Below are 19,379 nucleotides of genomic sequence, written 5' to 3'. Positions count from 1 at the left end.
CTCGACTGCTGGTGGCAGTGTAAGACCAGGCCCCAGTCTTTTGATGAAGTTGCCTTGCCTAGTTCTCCAATCTGAGATTTTTTATGGGAGACAAGGGAGGTGGAATAGAAAGCCCTTACAGACTTTCTTCTTCAGGCTATACATCTTCAAGAAGTTTAAAAAAAAAAAAAAAAAGAAAAAAAAAAAAGGCCGAAGTCAACATTTTTTCCTTTTTCTTCCATCTATCTTGGATTTTTATATTGCATCCATTACCATAGTATCTGAGTACCTCCACAGTTTTTAATAAGTATCTCCTTAAAACACCCCTGTGAGATGATAGTACTTCCCTATTTTACAGATGGTGACTGAGACAAAGAAAAAGTGAAGGGATGTCTACATTACAAGCGCTACATCAGCACAGCTGCAACTATGCTGTTGTAGTGTAGACACTACAGTGACAGAAGGGGTTTTTCCATATCTATAGTAAGTCCATCCACTCGAGAGACGGTAGCTAAATCAATGGAAGATTTATTCTGTCATCCTACCAGTATCTACAGTGGAAGTTAGGTTGGCCTAACTATGTTGCACAGAGCATGACATTTTTCACCGCCTTGAGCAATGTACCTAGGTCAACTTAAGTTTTAGGTGTAGATCAGGTCTGAGTGACTTGTCCAAGGTCACACAGGAAATCCATGGCAGTGGAGGGAATTGAATATGGGTCTCCTAAGTTTCAGGATAGTGTCTTAATTGCCAGACCATCCTTCTTCCTCTTTTGGAACTCACTTTAATGGTTGTGTTCATTCTTAATTTTCACATTTCCTGACCCTGGAACATTAAATTATGAATCTGACTGTTTGTTTAACATAGGTGTTTTTACATTTAATTTCCTAGCTTTTAGAATGACCAAAAACAACCTCTGCAGCTCATCTTCAGCAGAGTGTTAGTGCTCTGCTTTATTAGAGTGCCTGTCCTGGAAAGATTAGGAGATCTGTAGGCTTTGTAGAATTCTCATAGCACCTCTACAGCATATGGATTTGGAGCAACATATTTTAAAGTGCTTTAAGATTACTTGATCTTCCTACAAACAAGGAAAAAGTCAACCTTTAAAAATTTTCTCTCAAAAAGTTCTTTGAGAAAACAGAGCTATGAAAACAGCTAAATTTGAGAAAACTGAGGCCATCTTAAGTATTTTCCATCTTAATTGTAGTAGGTGCTGTTGGTACTTTTTCTATAATAAAAGCATAAAAAATTATGATGACTTTAAGCAAAGCCAAAACTTTTTATATGAAATACTATACATTTAGGTTACAAAATAGAGATTATATATTTCATCTGGCAATAATATGAAATAAACACAATAATTTTAGTCAGTGGACTAAGAAAGAGAAATGGAAAGTATTAAATCTCTGAGAATCTTGACCTACCTACCCCCCATCAGATTTTCACAAATACACAGTTACTTGTTAACACAAATGGCCTATGTGAAAACATTATTATTTTGGAGTAACATTTAGTTGCATGTGTGGTTTCAAAAAAACCTTTTTTGGGCACTTGATTTTTAACATTAACTCTGTGAAAATTGTTTTTTTTTGTACTTGGTTTAAGTAAACTAGTCATGATTGTATAACTTTCACCATGAAAATAAAAATTTACATGATTGCAAGGAGTTGAGGGTGATAGTCAAGTTAAACACATTGAACTGTATACACACTAACTTCATGTAAAAAATGTGGCTTCAAGATGATAGGCATGTTTCTGGTGTTCTTCTAGTCCATGTCACTTTCTCTTGGTGTTCACCCATCCATTGTTTGCCTTAGTTTGACAAGTTGCAGGTCTTTGTGCTTATTAATTCTTATCACGTATTTTAGAATTATGTTGTTTGTGTGTGTGTTTGAGTACAGGTGCACACATACAACTAAAGGGAAGTAGTATTTTGCTTGCGGTGCATGCATTCTTTGGGTTTGATGTGTCTTAAAGACTGTATTTTTCTTTTCTCTAAGCTCCCAGTTGAGATTCATTAGGATGCTGGAGTTGATGCTCCCTACATAGTATATTTAGTATATGTTCACAGTAATGGACCTTTTACTCTGAAGTTCAGTCTCTGTGTCTCCCCTCCCTTTCTCCTCCTCCTCCTTTTTCTCTTCCCTCCATCCCCTCCTTCCCCCCTCACTCAGATTGAACCTGAGTTTGACCTTCACGGCATGCGTTAAGACCTATCTCAAGCTTCTCCTTAGGGGTTGAGTTGAATAGTGAAGATTTCAGACTTTACTGTGGTGGTTAGTCTCTTTTGGTTCTAGTACTGCTGTATATCAAATTTAGATTTGTTTTCAGTTTTGTGCATATAAAGCTATTATACTACAGCAATAGATGCATTATATAGTTTGTGTATTTTTTAAATACAATTCGGAATAGTTCAGGATTGCTATCTAGAATGGGGTTAAACTGGTTTGTGAAGCACTTGGTGATGGCCTAATGATAAACTGTAAAGTCACATGGTGCTGGCTCCTCTTTACTTCTGTCTGCTCATACAGGCATCCCCAGCTTTCACAGCAGGTCTTTTTCGAAAAGGACAAAACACCTTATTAAAGACAATTAAAAATTGATGGATGCTTTTCTAATATTGCTTCTCCACAAATATTTGCTCTAATTGCATAGGGATGTTGCATGTTCATAAGTTGGAAGGGAGGTAATCCACATTATGAAATGTTTGAGACTCCTTGACCTAGAGTCTGCCAGCTGTAAAGTTCCAGAATACTATGTTTACATGGTGAAGAAAATGCATTTGGAGCCTTTAGTGATCAGACTATTCTTAAAATGTAAATATATTGTTAACAATTTATTGATACAATAGAGATCAAATATCCTTTTAGTCCCTAAGTTGAACATTTAAAATCTTTTATAGTCCATATCCAAACTAGGAAAATCATGTTAAAAATGCTAGCTAATGAGATAGCTGGTTGTGGTGGAGCCTAGAGTTGCCCATTTCCAGTTAACATGTTTTTAAAGGTGTTAAACTCTCTGCACCAGTGTTCTGAAAATATGCTAGCTCAGATTTTTTTAACATGACCTATTTTTCTAGACTGGACATGGCCACGGAGGACCTACTAGAAGGCCCAGGATTAGTTTCTCGTCTTCATCTCCACCGGTTGACAGGAACTGTAAGTGCTGTAGTGATGATAATGTGTAGTCTCTGAAGGAACGAGTTCTTCCTCGATTTTAAATAGTGATCACTTTTCCCCCTCATGCAGATTAAGACCCCATCTGCATTATAAGTAAATCTTGTTGTAAGTCGATTGTGGCACTTACCTGATCTAGTTAAAATGCACAGTTGACTTGTATTCATACATAACTTTTTTATTAGCATTCCATGTGAGCATTATATTTGTGTCCCCACATCTACCATGCTCCATTGCGGTATTTATGAGATAATTTTGGATAACTCAGGGTAACTATCCCATACTGCATCAGGAGTATTTTGAAGATATACAAACAGAGTGATAGCACTCTGGGATGTTATACCATACAAAGTACTGGGAAGGAGGAGACCCATTTACCCGGAAAAGTAAGTGTTATGACTTGGTGACAGAGAACTGTTTTCACTATGAAGCTGCTGTTAGGGATGACACATAGTTAGCTGCCACAGTTACTAAGTATTAGAGAGACTCATCAACTTAATAAACTGAAAATTTTGTACTTTCTATAATTGCAAATAACATTAAAGATCACTATAACTGAAAAAATTAGTTTTTTTGTGAACTTTCAGGTTTTTTTACTTGGTGCATTTGACTCTTTGTATATATAGTCAGTTTCCCATTCTGTTATATAGACACTTGTTTCTTCTTTGCTGAAAAGACCCCCCCTTATAAACAAAAGGAGCTTAAAACACATAAATCGAAGCAAAAAAGGAATTACAAAGGAGAATTTCAAGACATACTGTTTAAAGTGTTTTCTCAGAAACAGGCTTTTTAAAAAATTTGCCAGATTGATTTTAACCATGTTTAAAATATATTGTGTGTGGACATATACTGTGTTATTAAGGCCCGCATCCATACAGATAATGTGTTACCATGCCTTTAACTGGTTAGAGTTTATAGTTGGCTAAAAATACAGTTTGTATCTTACAGCACATAGTTAATTGGTTAATTGGTGAATTTCAGTAGTTTGCTAGCTACCCAGTATGGCACATTTGGTTCCTGTTACTGGTTATGCAAACAGTTATTTTGCTGTGTGCACAGGCATCCCTGAACATGTCACTGTAATTGGTTAAGCCAGTGGCATACCAAGGGGTGGGGGAGGGGGCCAGGACCCCGGGCACCGGCTTGCAGGAGTGTGCCAGGCCGGCCCTTCATGATGTGCAGGGGATGGGGGGCGCTGGAGGCTGAGGGGCAGCTGCTCTCACACCCTCCTCCCCCCCCTGCATGTTGTGAAGGGCCAGCCCCCTCCCCCCAGGCTGGGAGGTGAGGCTACCCCCATCCGAACCGCGGGGCTGGAGCGGGAGAGGCGGGCGCTGCGGGGCCGGTGAGTGTGTGTGTGGGGGGGGGGGGGGGGGTGGCGGCGGCGGAGCCAAGCATGCATTTGCACCCCTTCCCAGGCCTCATGCCTCCTTTCCCTGGGGCACCTGGGGGGGTGGTGCTGCGACTCCTCCTGCCCTGCACTGGGGGGGGGGGGGGGGCAGGGCAGGGAAGGAGGCACACGAGGTGGGGGTGTGTGTGCAAATGCAGGCGTGGCCCCTGACTGCCGGAGACCCACGGTATGCCACTGGGTTAAGCTAGTCCTTTCTCTCATGCCTCTGTGCCATTAAACATCCACAATGAATTTGCTCATCTGACAGGTGCCACTGTGTGTGCCTGAGCTTTTAGGGACTCTGTTTTTTGTATGTAAGTTGCCTTGGAGGGCTTTCCTGGCTGGATCTCCTGGAAGATGAGGAACATCTGTGGATCAATCAGCCTTGTGGTAGGGGCTTTCTGTCCAGACTACTTCTTGAAACCATAACTGTCTCTCAAAAGGGAAAGAAGATCCCAGAAGATGTAGCTGTCTCATTGGGCACATGAGAGATAAGTAATCTTTCCAGCCTGGAAGGTGCTGAGTCTGTTTAAAAGCCCTGAGAAGCATGCAGTCAGGTGCAAAAGCAGAGTGCGTCCAGTAGCACTCTGCACTCGTTTCCTCTCTCAACTGGAGTGCAAGTAGACAGAGTTTTGAGACTGGGCAGTGTAGAGTTTAGTCCTCTTCCTCTGCAGTTTCCTTTTGACAAATTAAACTCCCACCCTCCTCATCTGAGTACTGTATTGAAATTCCCTACATGGTGCACAGTTGTGACTGGGTCTCTGTTCCCCAGCTCCTTCTGTCCCCACTCCAAGTCCACCAGGGACAGTCCATCATCTAGTCCCACAATTCTTAGCAGCTCTAAAAAACTGGGTGAATATTACCTTTGTGAGGGAAGCCAATCCCTTAATCCATGAGCCCCAGGTTGTTTGTGATGGCTTTGGACAGTATCTTCACTTGAGGAAGCCAAAGTCCTGACTTTTTCCCAAGACAGCTACCTTTATCAGAAGGCCTTTAAGAAGAGACTCTTTAAGTGTTGGGGGAAAAACCCCTTTGTTGTTTCCCATTCCATAAAGATATCATGGAGATCTATGGGAAGAAAGCCAGTGTCTCCCCTGCCCTTTCCAAGGTAATGTACTGATTTTGACTCTCCAAGAGTTGCGATAAGACCTGGGAATTCCCTCTCATCAATAGATTCCTTTTCTTCAATTAATACAGCTTGTTGCTCAAACAATCATCTCGTCTAATAGAGGGTTGGCTGGTTTCTCTCTTGGTTCCATCAAACAAATTAAGAAAACCAGGGCCAAATTTCACTTCATGGTATATATTTTTTTGTGATGCCTCCCTAAATGCAATCACTCTGGTGGTCTTCCTACTCATCACAGGCTTCATTGACTGAAGAACTTTATGATTCTAACTGTGGTTGGAGGAATTCATATGAATCTTGCTCATAACTCCATATAAGGGCAAGAAGGTCTTTTAGAGAAGCTGCAGATTGAGACCTGCAGTTTTCTCATCCTGCAAATCATGCACAGTTAGAACTGAAGAAATCCACCTCTTTCTCCTACTAGAACATTTTATAAGGACATGTGTACACGTACAGCACTGGTGAAGATGCTCTATGCCAACAGGAGTAATAAAATGATCTCCGCGAGCTGCGGAAGCTCTTCCGCCAACATAGCACTGTCCCCACTGGCATTTATGTTGGTGTAACTGATGTCACTCAGGAGGGTGGTTTATTCACATTCTGGAGCAGCATAAGTTCTGCTGACATAAACTGTAATGTAGACATGGTCTTGGTTCAGAAATTCCTCTGAGTAGGTGTCCCCAGAACCACAATTAAGCTGGTTAAGTCTTCCATACTGGGTCAGGATGAGAGTTTGATGCTGGGGAGGTAAGCCATGTCACTGTTTCTTTCCCCCTTCCTGGGGTGGGGTGGAGAAGGGGACGGGTTTTAATTCTTCCAGCCACAAGGATGCTAAAGCTGCACAGTTTCAGATGATAGAGTAGTAGATAAACCAGTGGTATCCTGTCTGTGTTAGCACTACTACCATACCATACTAGCACTTCCATACCAGAAGGGTTACTACACCGGTGGAAAATTGGGTGGATTTTTTTAGGGCAAAAACGATAATGTGGATTACAGCCATATAGGTGCTTTTATGCTCTCTAGCTGCTGCCATGTACTCATATGCATGCACACAATGTGAATGTCCTAGATTACAAAGGTTAAAGGACAATTCAGTTTATTGTTTACTTTTAAATTTGGCCTGGTTTGCACTTGAAACGTAGGCCGACATAGCTAAGGTGCTCAGGCATGAAAAATCCATGTCCCTAAGTGCTGTATCTATGTCAAACCCCAGTGTAGATGCAGCTAGATTGATGGAAGAATGCTTCTGTTGACCTAGGTACTGTCACTTGGTTTTTCTACAGCAAGGAAAAACCGCTTCCCTTGCTGTAGGGTGCGTCTACATGATGGAGTTTGTCAACATAGCTAGTGCACCATAACTGTGTCATAGTCCCCGGTGAGTAGATACAGCCTTAGTCTTTGTGCCTTTTTTAGGTTCCTTGCTAATCATGCCAGCCGGCTCCATTTCATTTCCCAAGAATACCACAGAATGGGGCATTGCAGCTATTAATGGAATGACATTGGAGTGTGAAGCTGTCTTACAGGAGGTCTAGTAAGTTTCTTTTATTCCATGGCATGGTTAAGGAAGTTTAAAAATGTCTTATTTATATTTAAAAAATCCTATATATATATATATATATAGTCCAAACAAGTCAGTTGTCTGATGCCATGTAACAGTGGTTTTCAACCTTTTTTCATTTGTGGACCCCTAAAAAATTTCAAATAGAGGTGCAGACCTCTTTGGAAATCTTAGACATAGTCTGTGGACCCCCAGAGGTCTGTGGACCACAGGTTGAAAACCACTGCCACATAAGAAAGTTCTGTGGGTTTAGCTTCACTGTAGCAGTTAGCTCAGTTTAGTTACACTTGGGTTATTAGCCTAGCTCAAGTGAGAGCAACCATGTTGCAAAACAACACTCAAGATACACAGAGTTAATTAGCAGAACAGAGTGATTGAGTTAGGAGGTGATGAGTGATGTAAATTGAGTGGCTGCATCCCCACAACATTACTAGTTCCAGCAGAAGCACTTGAGCTTCAGCCCATCCTGATAGGCCAGCTAGCTTGATCTGAACCAGTGATACTCAGATCGCAGTGTTTATTTTATCAACTGCAGTTGGTTAATAACATAGTAAAAGCATCCTGATTGGTTAATAACTTAGATTGGTTAATAATTAAATCACACAGTGTTTTACTACCATGTGCTGCAAAGAGTTGCAGGAGACACATTGAAGAGCCACTTGCAGCTTGCAAGCCTCAGGCTGAGTATCACTGAGCTAAACTCAAACTAGAGATTTTTGTGTGTGGACAGGAGTTAGGTAAGAGTTATTCCATGAGCTAACTATGAAGTGAAAACAAGCTGTGTTCTGTCCAATTAAAAGGTATTCACTTTAGATCTACAATGTCTCTTTTTGTGCAGAGTGCTCCAGCAGTGATTTCAGTGGAGTAACGCATTTTGGCATCTTTCAAGATGAAAGGTACTATATAAATGCTAATAATACTATCTTGCTCTTCTATAGTGCTTTTCATCTGTAGATTTCAAAGCAGGTAAGTATAATTATCCCCATTTTACAGATGGGTAAACTGAGGCACAGGCAAGTGAAATGAATTGCCCAATGTCACCCAGCAGGACTGACACACAACTGGAAATAAAACAGTCTCCTGGATCCCAGTCCAGTGTTCTCTCCACTAAGTCAAACTGCCTCCCTGTGGTATTTGAGATTTTCCAACACATACATTTACTTAATTTTTTTAATTAGCATATCACCTTTAAAACAAAACTCCGGGAAGAACCTCTGGGTCAGTGATGGAATGGGGAAAAAGTCCTATTGGTTTTTTAGATACATGATGTGATGACAGCTGTGCATCTTATTACATAGGGATTTTTATATGATTTTAAATCATTTTTCATTTCTTAGTTTATAATGGTCTATTTGAGCAGGATTTTACATTACTCAAATCAGTTATTCAGGAAGGGTTACTGTGTCTGTCTTCACCTCTTGACTCATCTTGTTACAATAATTTTTATCCTTTAAAACATTTGACAATGACTTGTAATCATCATCATACAAATCAGGGTATGAAAACTATATTATATCATTGTCTGGGACTTGTATTCTGTATCAGAGCAGTATCTCAAAAGTGCAGCTAGAGCAATGAACTAGTAATTGTTTAAAGTCCAATAGCTCATCTTTCGTGTTGATTAGAAACATACCTATGGACCATTGGAAAGTGCCATAAACCCACGTGAACTACAGCTGTTTTTAACAGTGGCCGGTCACAAGATGTTGACCCTTAAAATTACACTATTTTGATTACCATTTTATTTTATTACAGTTGATGGAATTTCAACTGGTTTTTTGCAGCTGCCCTTGAGAATCATTGGATGTTAGAAAACAATACCTTCTGAAATCTTGTAATTACTATTGAAGTATGTTCAGTGGAGAAAGCAAGATGATAACCTGATTAATAATTCTGACATTTTGCAGCCTTTTTTGAGTAAGAAGCACTTCATTAGACAATACTCTTAGTGAGAACTCTTGTAATACTTTTACAAGTCTTTGTCCTGAACAAATGTGTGGAAATAACTTTACATCCCCCATAGCCAAGCCCCTTAAAATTTCACAGCTGTGTTTATTGAAAGGGACAATGGAAACAAAATTATTATGCTATAACTAAAGTACCAATCAACAACCACCCAGTAATGACATGGTAAACATATAGATCTGTGAGTTGTTGATGAGAGATTACCTGCCTTTGAACATGTTGTCTAAATTAATCCAGCACGTCTGTAATTAAAATTAAAGGGACACTTTTAAATCATATGTTTTTGCCTGCTGTTACCAATACTCAAAATAATTAACTGAAAAAAATTAGAAAAAATGGGGAAGATCACATCTTTTAGAACCGTTTCTGGCTATCTATGGTTAAAGAATTTAGCTGTGCTTTAGTTTACATTTGGTTTGCATTTTGAAGGGTCTCTTCCCAACTACAAGGACTAGAAACAATTTTTCTACATGAAATCTTCAATTCTGAAAATTCAATCTACAGCAAGAGACGAATTCTTCAGCGAATTTCACAGCTGTAGAATTGCACAATATGTGGAGCCCCACCTCGAATGGGATGAACTGATTTTATAGTATTCTCTTAAATGCTCTCTGTGGAAACACAAGGTTACTTGTGTTCTATCACACTACATTTTTAATACATATATAATAGAAACGAAATATACTCTTAGTACATTTACACATAAACTTGTATGTCAAATGCCATCTTCTACAGAAATCATGTAGGAAGTACACTTTAACAAGAAAAAGATCAGTCCAGAATTATTGTTCAATTTATGAAGTAGTTTGAGCAACTTCCACCACTTAAATAGCTTAAAATATATTCGTTTAGCACCACACAGAAATAACTCCTATAACAAAGTACCCAGATTTCATAAATATTTTTCCTTTTTTGTGGAATTATATTGAATTTAATTATACCTTGTTTCCAGTGTGAATTTGAGATTGAATTAGTTCCAATGATCACATAAACATAACTCTTTAATAGTCATTGTAATATTCAGTAAGCTCATTAAACATTGCTAGGGCAAGCATGTTGGTTTAAGATTTCAATAGCTCTCAAACAGTAGTTTTGAATATTTCAGCTGATATACAGCTGATATACAGCTGGGGGATGGTCAGCTGCTGCTGAAGCATCTCTTTGCTGGGGGATGGGAGTGTAAACAGAGCAGCATGACTTCACTGTTGTAATCAGAATCTTAACTGCATGCTTATAAACCTGACTATATTGCTTTTGTTGAACAATATAAAATAAAAAAAATCCACTGTCCCCAGTTTTATTGTGCATTATCTAGTCAACCAGTTACTAAAGCTAATTTACATTTTTGTGTGTCCGTATAGGAGCATAAAAAAATTCTGCTGAAATTCCATATACCTAGAACCACTAGATTCGCAGTAAAGATTTCATTTTTTATTGAGAAAATTAATAATTTTTTAACTATAGACCTAGTTTGAAATGTATTCCATCCTTTGATTAGCTATCAAAAACAGCACTCACTAATCCTTACAAGATTTTTGTATTGTTTCCTTTATTGGAGCCGAAAATAACAAGCTAATTCTAGTTAACTGGACAATGTAGGATTTTAAAAATATTTACTACTTTTTTGTGTGAAATGAGAAATAATATATGGCTACAGAACAGACTTTTAAAAAGATTCAGAACAGCATCACTTAAATTAATAAACAGACATGGTATCTTTCTAGCTTCTGCTATGATAGCTACACATCATATTAGTCCTCCCTTTGCCTGGATTGAACTCAGATAAGAAAGATACGTTTGTGTTGCACAGTAGAGGTTTGCTACACATACTGTCATTATCCAAACTGCAGCACAAGTTGAAGGCCAATTTAAAAGACAAAACTGATATAATATGTAAAACTAATCATACAAAATTAATTCACTTAGGAAAAGAAATCTCTTTTGGAACAGTGAGTTAAAATATCATTTAGTTTTCTCACCATGAGAATGGTGGTAATGATGGAGTAGATTTTGTGTTAGGCCTGGTAAATTTTCATAACAATTTTGCAAGTTTGATCTATTTATGCTCATTCATAAATTTACAAAATTTTTCACATTCAAAAACATAAATTAAAAAAACCCAAGACTTACTTTGCATGTACAAAATAGAAATTAAACTGAGAGTTCATGTTATGGGTGACCTATGAGTCAGTCATGTTTAAGGTGACTAGACCAATCTTGAACTGGTTAGCACTCACAGAATGTAGAAAAGGGATGCAACCAACTTGAAACCTAATCATAGTGATCTGTTTTAATATTCCCTCTGTTGCTGTGCAAAAGACCGCACTAAAATGCACAAAGTAACCTAAAAAGAGAATATTATCATTTCAGCTGCATGGATTGTTAACTATGAAATCCTAGAGATGACCGTTATCCATGTCAGGTATTCCACTGCTGATCATTTGAGTAGAAACATCCAGCTAATATGCTTATTTCACAATTCCAAACCACCTATCCTTCAAAAACAAATGCCTTTGACTTGTTTGAAGACATTTGGATTAGAAGTAATCTATTTGAAAAGTCAAATAATGTGCTGTTTTCTACTAAATGTTCAATGTACTGTGCACCAGGTATACAAGTAAGCAGATTGTGTAAAACTTGAGTTCTAGTGTTTTTATTTGAATGTTTGATTCTGTGCGTACCTTAGACTATGTACTCCTTATTTGGATAAATTTTGCTTTGTACATTAGATAGAACATGTTGAACTGTTTTTGTGTGATCAGTCTGTGATTTCACTTTTAAAAAAGAGTTGGTTGAGTATCACTTTTTTTAGGTCTTTAAGGCCTGTACAGGATGAAAACAAGAAGTACTTATAAAATGTGTTATAAACAAAATATCCAAACAAAGATTTTAAATGCAAAAATCTGCTAATGCATCCTTATAGTTGAGGTTTTATTGTATCTTTTAGTTCAATTTATACATAAAAGTATGAGAACCTATGCCATTGTCCTAGGCATCCTGGAAAGCAGTAAAATATACAAATGTACTTTTAAAATGCACGAGAATAAAATTCATTCACTGTATGGCTCCAACAGCAATCATAACTTGGCCACTTTTCCACACGTGTATCTTATATTGCTGTGTATTAACTTATGTGTATGTATTGAACAATAAAATTTAAGATTTTACACTATATAATACCAAAAATGTATGTACAGGATGGTTACAGTTGCTTGTCGGAACCATGATTTTAAATCACCTTAATTAGATGTATTCAGGATGCTGTCCTAGAAAGTAAGGGTAGATAGAGCCTTGCATTATTGGGTCCTTATTTCTGAAATTTTGACATATTAGTATTTCTTGGCAATTTATTTATGTGGTCTTTTAAATGGAAAATAAAATGTATTTTCTTATCTTTTTTAATTTGGCAAATTGTTTCCCTATAATATGGCTATATGAAGCAACATCATTGTCAGTGTAGCTCCAATAATATGCTGCTGCAGATATAGAATAAAGGAGCACAAGTGACTGATTTTTTTTTTTGTAGATTCTGTACCAATATCTAGTCAATTTTGTTTGTTAGGTGGCTTGATTTTGCTGCTGTTTAGTCTTGGATGATTCTACTCTAAGGCTATGTCCTCACTGACGGTGGCAAATTCGCTGCCATCAGATAGACTTATCTGGATCGACTGAGCAGTCAGTGAAGACCCGCTCAGTCGATCCAGAAATCAACGTATTAGGACCACCTTCTCAAGTGGCATAGTGCTGCGTCGATGGGAATGCAGTTCCTGTCAGTGCAGTGAAGATGGTGTGCAGAACAAAAGCACAGAAGTTGATGGGAGTTACACAAGTTTTTTGCGTTGTTTGCGTAACGCCGGTCGACTGCTGCCGAATCTCCGAGGTAGGTATAGATAAGCCCTAAGAAAATGAGAGTGGTCATACTGGCTCAGACCAATGGTCCATCTAGCCCAGTATCCTGTCTTCCAACAGTGGCCAATGTTAGCTGTTTCAGAGGGAATGAAACAGAACAGAGATGATTATCAAGTGATCTGTCTCCTGTTGTCCACTCCCAGCTTCTGGCAGTCAGAGGATAGGGGTATCCAGGGCATGTGTTTTTAAGAACTTCAGCTTCTCAAATTCAAGTTTACATGTTAAAGGTAGGCCTTTTGGTATCCATGTATCAAGGAGTATTGATCTAAATGTTGCACGTTTCTGACTGCTGTGCACTATATCTGTAATGAGTATAGAGATTTCTTACATTTTTCAAGAGAATTGCTGTTAGAAGTTACAAAATAGCCTTTCTGTGGAGAATAGAGGTCCTTCAGGAAGCTGCTGTTAAGCTAGACAATCTGTCAATCATTTATGAAAGCTTCTATTAAGTTTTGTGCAACAATATTGAGCCAAGTAATTAATCTGTAGTAAGTAAAAAATTTAAAAAAAAAATCCATGTAGCCCTGTTGGATCATGTAAAGTCTTGTGTATGACCAAGATAATTGATCCTTTTAAAATTTTTATTTAAATTTGTTCTCAGAAAAATGCTTTGATTACTATAGAGCAACAGTCAAGCTGTGGTGACAGTGTTTTATATGGTGCTAATTATAGTTCATGAACTCTCTTGTTTGCTTCCAGTCTTTTATCCTTTCTGGTAATAAAATATAGTACTTGAAACGTTAGATGCTCTCAATTTATTTTTTTAAACAGTTAAAGTAAAATTTAAGCTTGTTTTTAAAGTATCAAGTTGTAGTTATCCCACACATCTACAGATTTAAAAATATAAAATGTGGACTTTTAAAATTATTATTCTATTAGTGCCTACAGGCCTCGGTCAGGATCGATATTATCCCATTGTGCTCACATGTAGTAAGAGATGGTCCCTATCCCAAAAGCTTACAGTTTAATTTGAGACCCAATGTGATACATGAGTTTGACATACAAAAAAGGAAGAGTGAGCAGGAACGAAGACCCTGGGTAATGAAATGGAAATCACAGCATTGCACAATTTAATGGTTCCAAATCATTTTGTTTTTAAAACATTACAGTTGTTCATCCCTGACTCATGCACAAAATCCACCCGTTGATGGTTAGCTGATTTCTTTTAGAGGTCAGAGCAGAGATATATTCTGAGGAGAGTTTCAGAGGAGGAGAGTGGTTTTTTTATGAATATTGTTGAGGAGCAGTGTGGAAGAAAGCATTGTGAGAGATGCTGATAAATAGGCAAATGAAGGCTGGTGGTAGTGGGGGTGGGGAAGGTACAGTAAAGGTGGGCCTACATTATAGAACGTTACAATTTTTTGCATGTGCTTGTGGAATAATAGTTAGCTAACATGATAATGACCACAATCTTATAATTGTATATCCTAGGCTGAATTGTATTCATCAACATGTAAGTAGATTATGATTAAATATTTTGTAAGAAAAATGAGCCCCAAATTGAATTTACTGTGGTGAGGAAGAGAATGGTAGGGGGGATTTAGAGTAGGGAATGATGCAATCAGAGTGACTGTTAAGGAAGGTGATCCTGTCAGCTATATTTTGAATGGATCATAAAAGAGTAAGGTGTGTGTTGGGGAGATCAGAATAGAGGTGGGTGACATTTTTTAGGTGAATTTTAAATTTGCTGAGAAAAGCCTTGCTAAATTAAGGTTGAATTTGGTGTGAGTGAGTGAGAGAGAGAGAGAGAGAAAACCCTTGTAGAACATGGCATATTTGTTTTGGGGAATTGTTGAAGTGAAAAGTTCCAACATTTGTGAATTGGATTGTTTTGTTTTTTTGTGTTGAATCAGCACTTTCTAAACAATTTCTTTTTCAACTTGGTGAGAAAGTTTTTTAAAAATCAGTGTTGATTCAAAACAAACTGACCCGTCTCTTCCTCCTCCCCTCCCCATTTGTCACTCACCAAAACAAACAAAAATCAATTATTCACTCAGCTGTACAGAGGAAGCAGCTACTGTAATTAAATTGGGAGGTACGAGCCTGAATGAAAGTTTTAACTATGTTATTTTTAGAGGGTTAATGAAGACTTATATTTGATCTGTGGTGACCACTCTTGTCTCTTGGTTTCAAATCAAATGAAGCTTCTTAAATTTACCCTTTTTGCTTGTAGTATCTTGTGTCCCCCCAGCTCTTTCCTAACCATCCCTTGTTTCTTCCTATTCCACAACACTCCATTCCCTGTTTCCAATTCCTCTCCCTTCTAATTCAGTAAAGTAAGATCATGGTGGATCAGACACTAGTCCATGAAATCTGAGAGTGTACTTCTCTTGAGGAGGAAGTTCCTTTACTCTCTTAATGACATAACAAACAATGTGATGAGGGAGATTCCTTCTTGACTTCTGTGGTGATCAGTGTATGCCCTGAATCATGAGACCATGATTGTTTCAAATTATGGAAAAACCTATTTATTGTTGGCCATAAAACTATCTGGTCCCTCGTTAAAACTAACACTTTTTTTTTTTTTTTTGACCCTCTGTGGCACTGAATTTCAGAGGTTAAATATGAGTTACTGAAAGTTATCATCACCACCTTTTTGATACTCCTGATCCTAATCCCATTCCTTTCTGATGGTAAATAGTGTTTGGTAACTTGAAAAAGTTTAGAACGGTGTTTAAGGAGACAATATTAAAACAAATATGCTGGACTGCAATTGTTGTGGCTCCTTGGTTACATCCACCCACTTTATAACTATTGATTTCCTTTTCCTAGGATTTTACATTTGTTATTAGTGAATCTCCCCTTTATTGCCTACAGCTCTAGTTTCCTCTATTTTCTCTGGATTGCTTTAGAATTTTAATGTGTGTGAGATACTCTTCCAATCTGGTGTCTTCCGCATATTTGATCATGAGTGAATTTTGCCAGACCCCTCATAAAGAGACATGCAACCATCCAAGATGCAGAGAGGATTGTGCTATTTTTTTTAAATAGTGTAGAATGTCAACAAAAACTGGAAAAGGTGCTGGAATAGTCTACAACTAATGGAAAGCATAACTACTTGTATATGAACAGTCTGTTTACCATTGTGACAGTGCCAGATATGTATAACTTGGAGCAGTTCTGTGAGCTGCAGTTTGAGAATGCCTAAATTTTACTGGCTATTGTAATTTTATCAATTTTTTTCTTGTATTATGGGGCAGAGTAAATAAAGAGGAGAGATTTATCAGTATAACCTAAAACATTTTTGGTTCCCAGTCCCATTACCCATGAGACCATGCGCTCTTGTTTTGGTGTAGCAGTCAGAGTTGGACACAGCACTTCAAATCATAGAGTGCTATTATTCAGTATATCATATTTTCTCTTTAATTCATCCTAGTGCCCAGTTAGCTTAATGTAGTTGTTACTTTATATAGGGCAAGCATCTTCACTCATCTATCAATGAGGACCCGAAAGTTTATTTATTTAGTGAATGGCACTAGTTTAGGCCCTTTGGTATATTTTCATTTTCATGTGCCATGGTTGTGAACAGTGCATACAAGTCTATTTGGGTGTCTCATCCTCTCTAGTCTTTATGAAATGAAACAACTCAATTTAAGACTTTCACCAATTTGTCATCCAACTCTATCCTTCAGAATGTCACAAGTTTCCCTTTTGTCATCACTTTTCTCATTCAGCTCTCAGGCAGCCACTACACTTTTTAGTACCTCTCACTGGCCCACTCTCATCTGCTTTAAGAACCTGGGTGCAATCGTGAGCTGTATTTTTTGAATTCCTCTGAATGATTTCAAGTTTCATGAAACCTTTCCTGTAAGAAGTGCTGAGAAGTGGACTTTATATGTAGGAAATGCATGAGCATGTTTCCACATGTAGACCAAGAGAGTTTATGAAGAGATTAAAAACTTGATTTCATGCTTGAAAACTGAGCAGGGGGTAGTAGCATAAATTATGATGAGACAGAGTTCAATAGGCTTAGCTTTTTAATAAGAAAATGATTAGTTATTAATTTTCAAAATGTTTATCTCAAGAAGGGCTTGAATACTGACTTGGTGTTCTCAGAAGATGCAATGTAGAATAGAGGTAAACTTGTTTGACCTAAATTGGAATAATACAGACTTTGAATATCAAAACAATTAACTAGTTTAGTAATTCAAAAGAATGTAATCTAAAATACAGAGTTATTAAGTATTTTGATATTTTTCATGCTGAATTGGATAATTTATCATGCAAGATCAAGCGGAAAAGATGGACTACATGAGAGATCCATCCTTATGCCAGGTGTGTCTGTGAGCTTTCTTTAGTGGTGATTCAGTAAAATCATACAGAATTTCAACATTACTTATATGTTTTACAATACCATTGTAGGCTTATGTAACTCTTAACATCCAAAGATGTCTAAGAGTATTGCAAAGGTGGGTAAGTATCCCCATTTTGAGGAACTGAGGCACAGATTAGCTAAGGGTCTAATTATTCAGAGGTGCTAAATAAGAGGTGGGAAATAGAGGGTGACCAGCATCTCTGAAAGTTGGGCCCTGTCTGATTTGCCCAAGATCAGACAGCTGGTCACTGACAGTTGGAAATAGTACCCAGGTCTCCTGACTTAGTCTTTCTACAGTAACAGCTAGACACTTCTGCCTCTCATGTAAAGATACTTTTTCTTTGTAGTTGTATTTGTACTGCACCTAGAGGCCATGACCAGTGAGTGGGGGGCCTGTTGTACTAGGCACTATACACATGCATAATAAAAAGACTCTTCCTTCCCCATTGATTTTGCTATCTTACATTATCTTTATTAGAAATGGATTATCAGGGTAATTGCAGCTTGTATTTTTGCCTCTAGTTTTAATCTTTTTTTCCTGCATTTTACAGTGTTGTTTTGCTGCTGGGCTCTCCCCTGCCACCCATCCCAACAGGATGATATGAGACTTGAAAGAAGACGATGCATACAGGTGATCCTAGTTTTGAAATTCCTGTAGAAAGGAAGATCTATATGATTATTTTAATAGTGTTCTTTTCTTTGTTTGCAATTTTTTCTACTCTTTCCCTCCTCCCCCCCCCAAAAAAAACCTAAACAAACAAACAAAAAAACCCAAACCCCTGAATCATTACAATCTTCATAAAACATATTTAGAAAAGCAGTAGAAACCATTGAAGCACTTTTGATCTTCTGGAAATAGCTGTCTGGAAATTATGGTTTGAAAGGTTCAGTAGGAAAACAATTTTCCTGAATGTAAATAGATTCTTTTCCAGTTTTCTCTCCATGTCAAAGTGCTGGGAAATCATACTGCTTTATTTTAAGTCCTCTTTTCTTTGTTAATCTCCTCCTTTCATCCCTTTCTCAGTTACAGATTTCCAGGTGTGTTGTATAATTACTTGTATGCAAATGTAAATGTTAAAATAGTGTGTGATTTTTTTTTTATCACTTCCTAAAAATCCAAAAAGTATATGTCTGATTGAAACTGTTTTAAGCAAGGCAATAGTTAACATTGCTTCAACTTTAACTCTCACCATTGGAACTAGGTTTTGTAAGAGTTTCATAAGAGTTGATGATGTAGCCCTCAATTGTTTGCAAATACAATCATTTTTCAAGCTGATGCTTTGTTTTTGTTCTTTTTTTAAACCGGAAGTACCAAAATCAGTGTGATTTTAAAAAAAATAAATTTTTTTTTCCCCAAAAAACCTTTTCACACTTCATATACTTTTTTTGCTGTCTGGAACTCTCAAAACTTGTATATTTTGTTTAATCCAGAAGGGTATTACTATGGCCAAGGCTCATATCCCAAAAAATGGGTATGCATAATGAAAATAACAAATGAAGCAAAATAGATTCCTTGGGCCTCATCATCAAATTGGAGCAGGAGTGTAACTGCTTGGTTGCAGTTAGTTTTACCAAAAGTTTTGGTATACGTGGAATCTATAAATTAAGAAAAGCTTATTTCTGGTGATATACATACATTCTTTTGTGTTGAGAGTGTGGCTAATAAGATGACCTGAAAAGTGCTGATATTCAACAGCTCTTGAATAGACCTGCACTTATATAAAGTATAATAACAGTAGCCAGCCAAGGCTATAACTATCAGTTGCTCAGATTCCAAGGCTGCTAGTGGTGAAAAAACACAGAACAAGGCTAGTCTTTGTCATTTGTTTGTTTCACTTTAAAACTCATGCATACTACTTTAAGAGAGAAAAAGGATAGATGACTATATGTATGCATGCAGATGATCTTTTGATTGACAATCTTTAGTTGTATCAATCCTTCATGCATGAACTGCTTCACAG

At 37.5% G+C, this 19,379-nt stretch overlaps 1 protein-coding gene across 4 annotated transcripts in view; it reads left to right on the top strand.

Moving 5' to 3' along the window:
- Window positions 1-19,379, top strand: part of DYRK1A (dual specificity tyrosine phosphorylation regulated kinase 1A) — a 119,031-nt gene that overhangs the window by 19,424 nt on the left and 80,228 nt on the right. Inside the window, exons 2-3 of one of the 4 annotated variants that reach the window (XM_067545254.1) lie at window positions 3,059-3,137; window positions 17,970-18,049. The exons of 1 other annotated variant lie outside the window; for it this stretch is intronic. In XM_067545254.1, the coding sequence (XP_067401355.1) occupies window positions 18,040-18,049 (10 nt within the window). In that variant the 5' untranslated portion in view covers window positions 3,059-3,137; window positions 17,970-18,039. Of the gene's footprint in view, window positions 1-3,058; window positions 3,138-8,079; window positions 8,126-17,969; window positions 18,050-19,379 lie in introns of those variants that run through there. 2 more of the 4 variants (XM_067545255.1, XM_067545252.1) reach the window with 2 other exon arrangements.

This window comes from Emydura macquarii, unplaced genomic scaffold (assembly GCF_026122565.2).
Source record: "Emydura macquarii macquarii isolate MOO-44397 ecotype Brisbane River unplaced genomic scaffold, CSIRO-AGI_Emac_v2 contig_1043, whole genome shotgun sequence".
Classification (NCBI taxonomy): domain Eukaryota; kingdom Metazoa; phylum Chordata; order Testudines; family Chelidae; genus Emydura; species Emydura macquarii.
The sequence above is the reverse complement of the archived record's forward strand: the minus strand, read 5'-3'. Positions and strand labels throughout refer to the sequence as shown.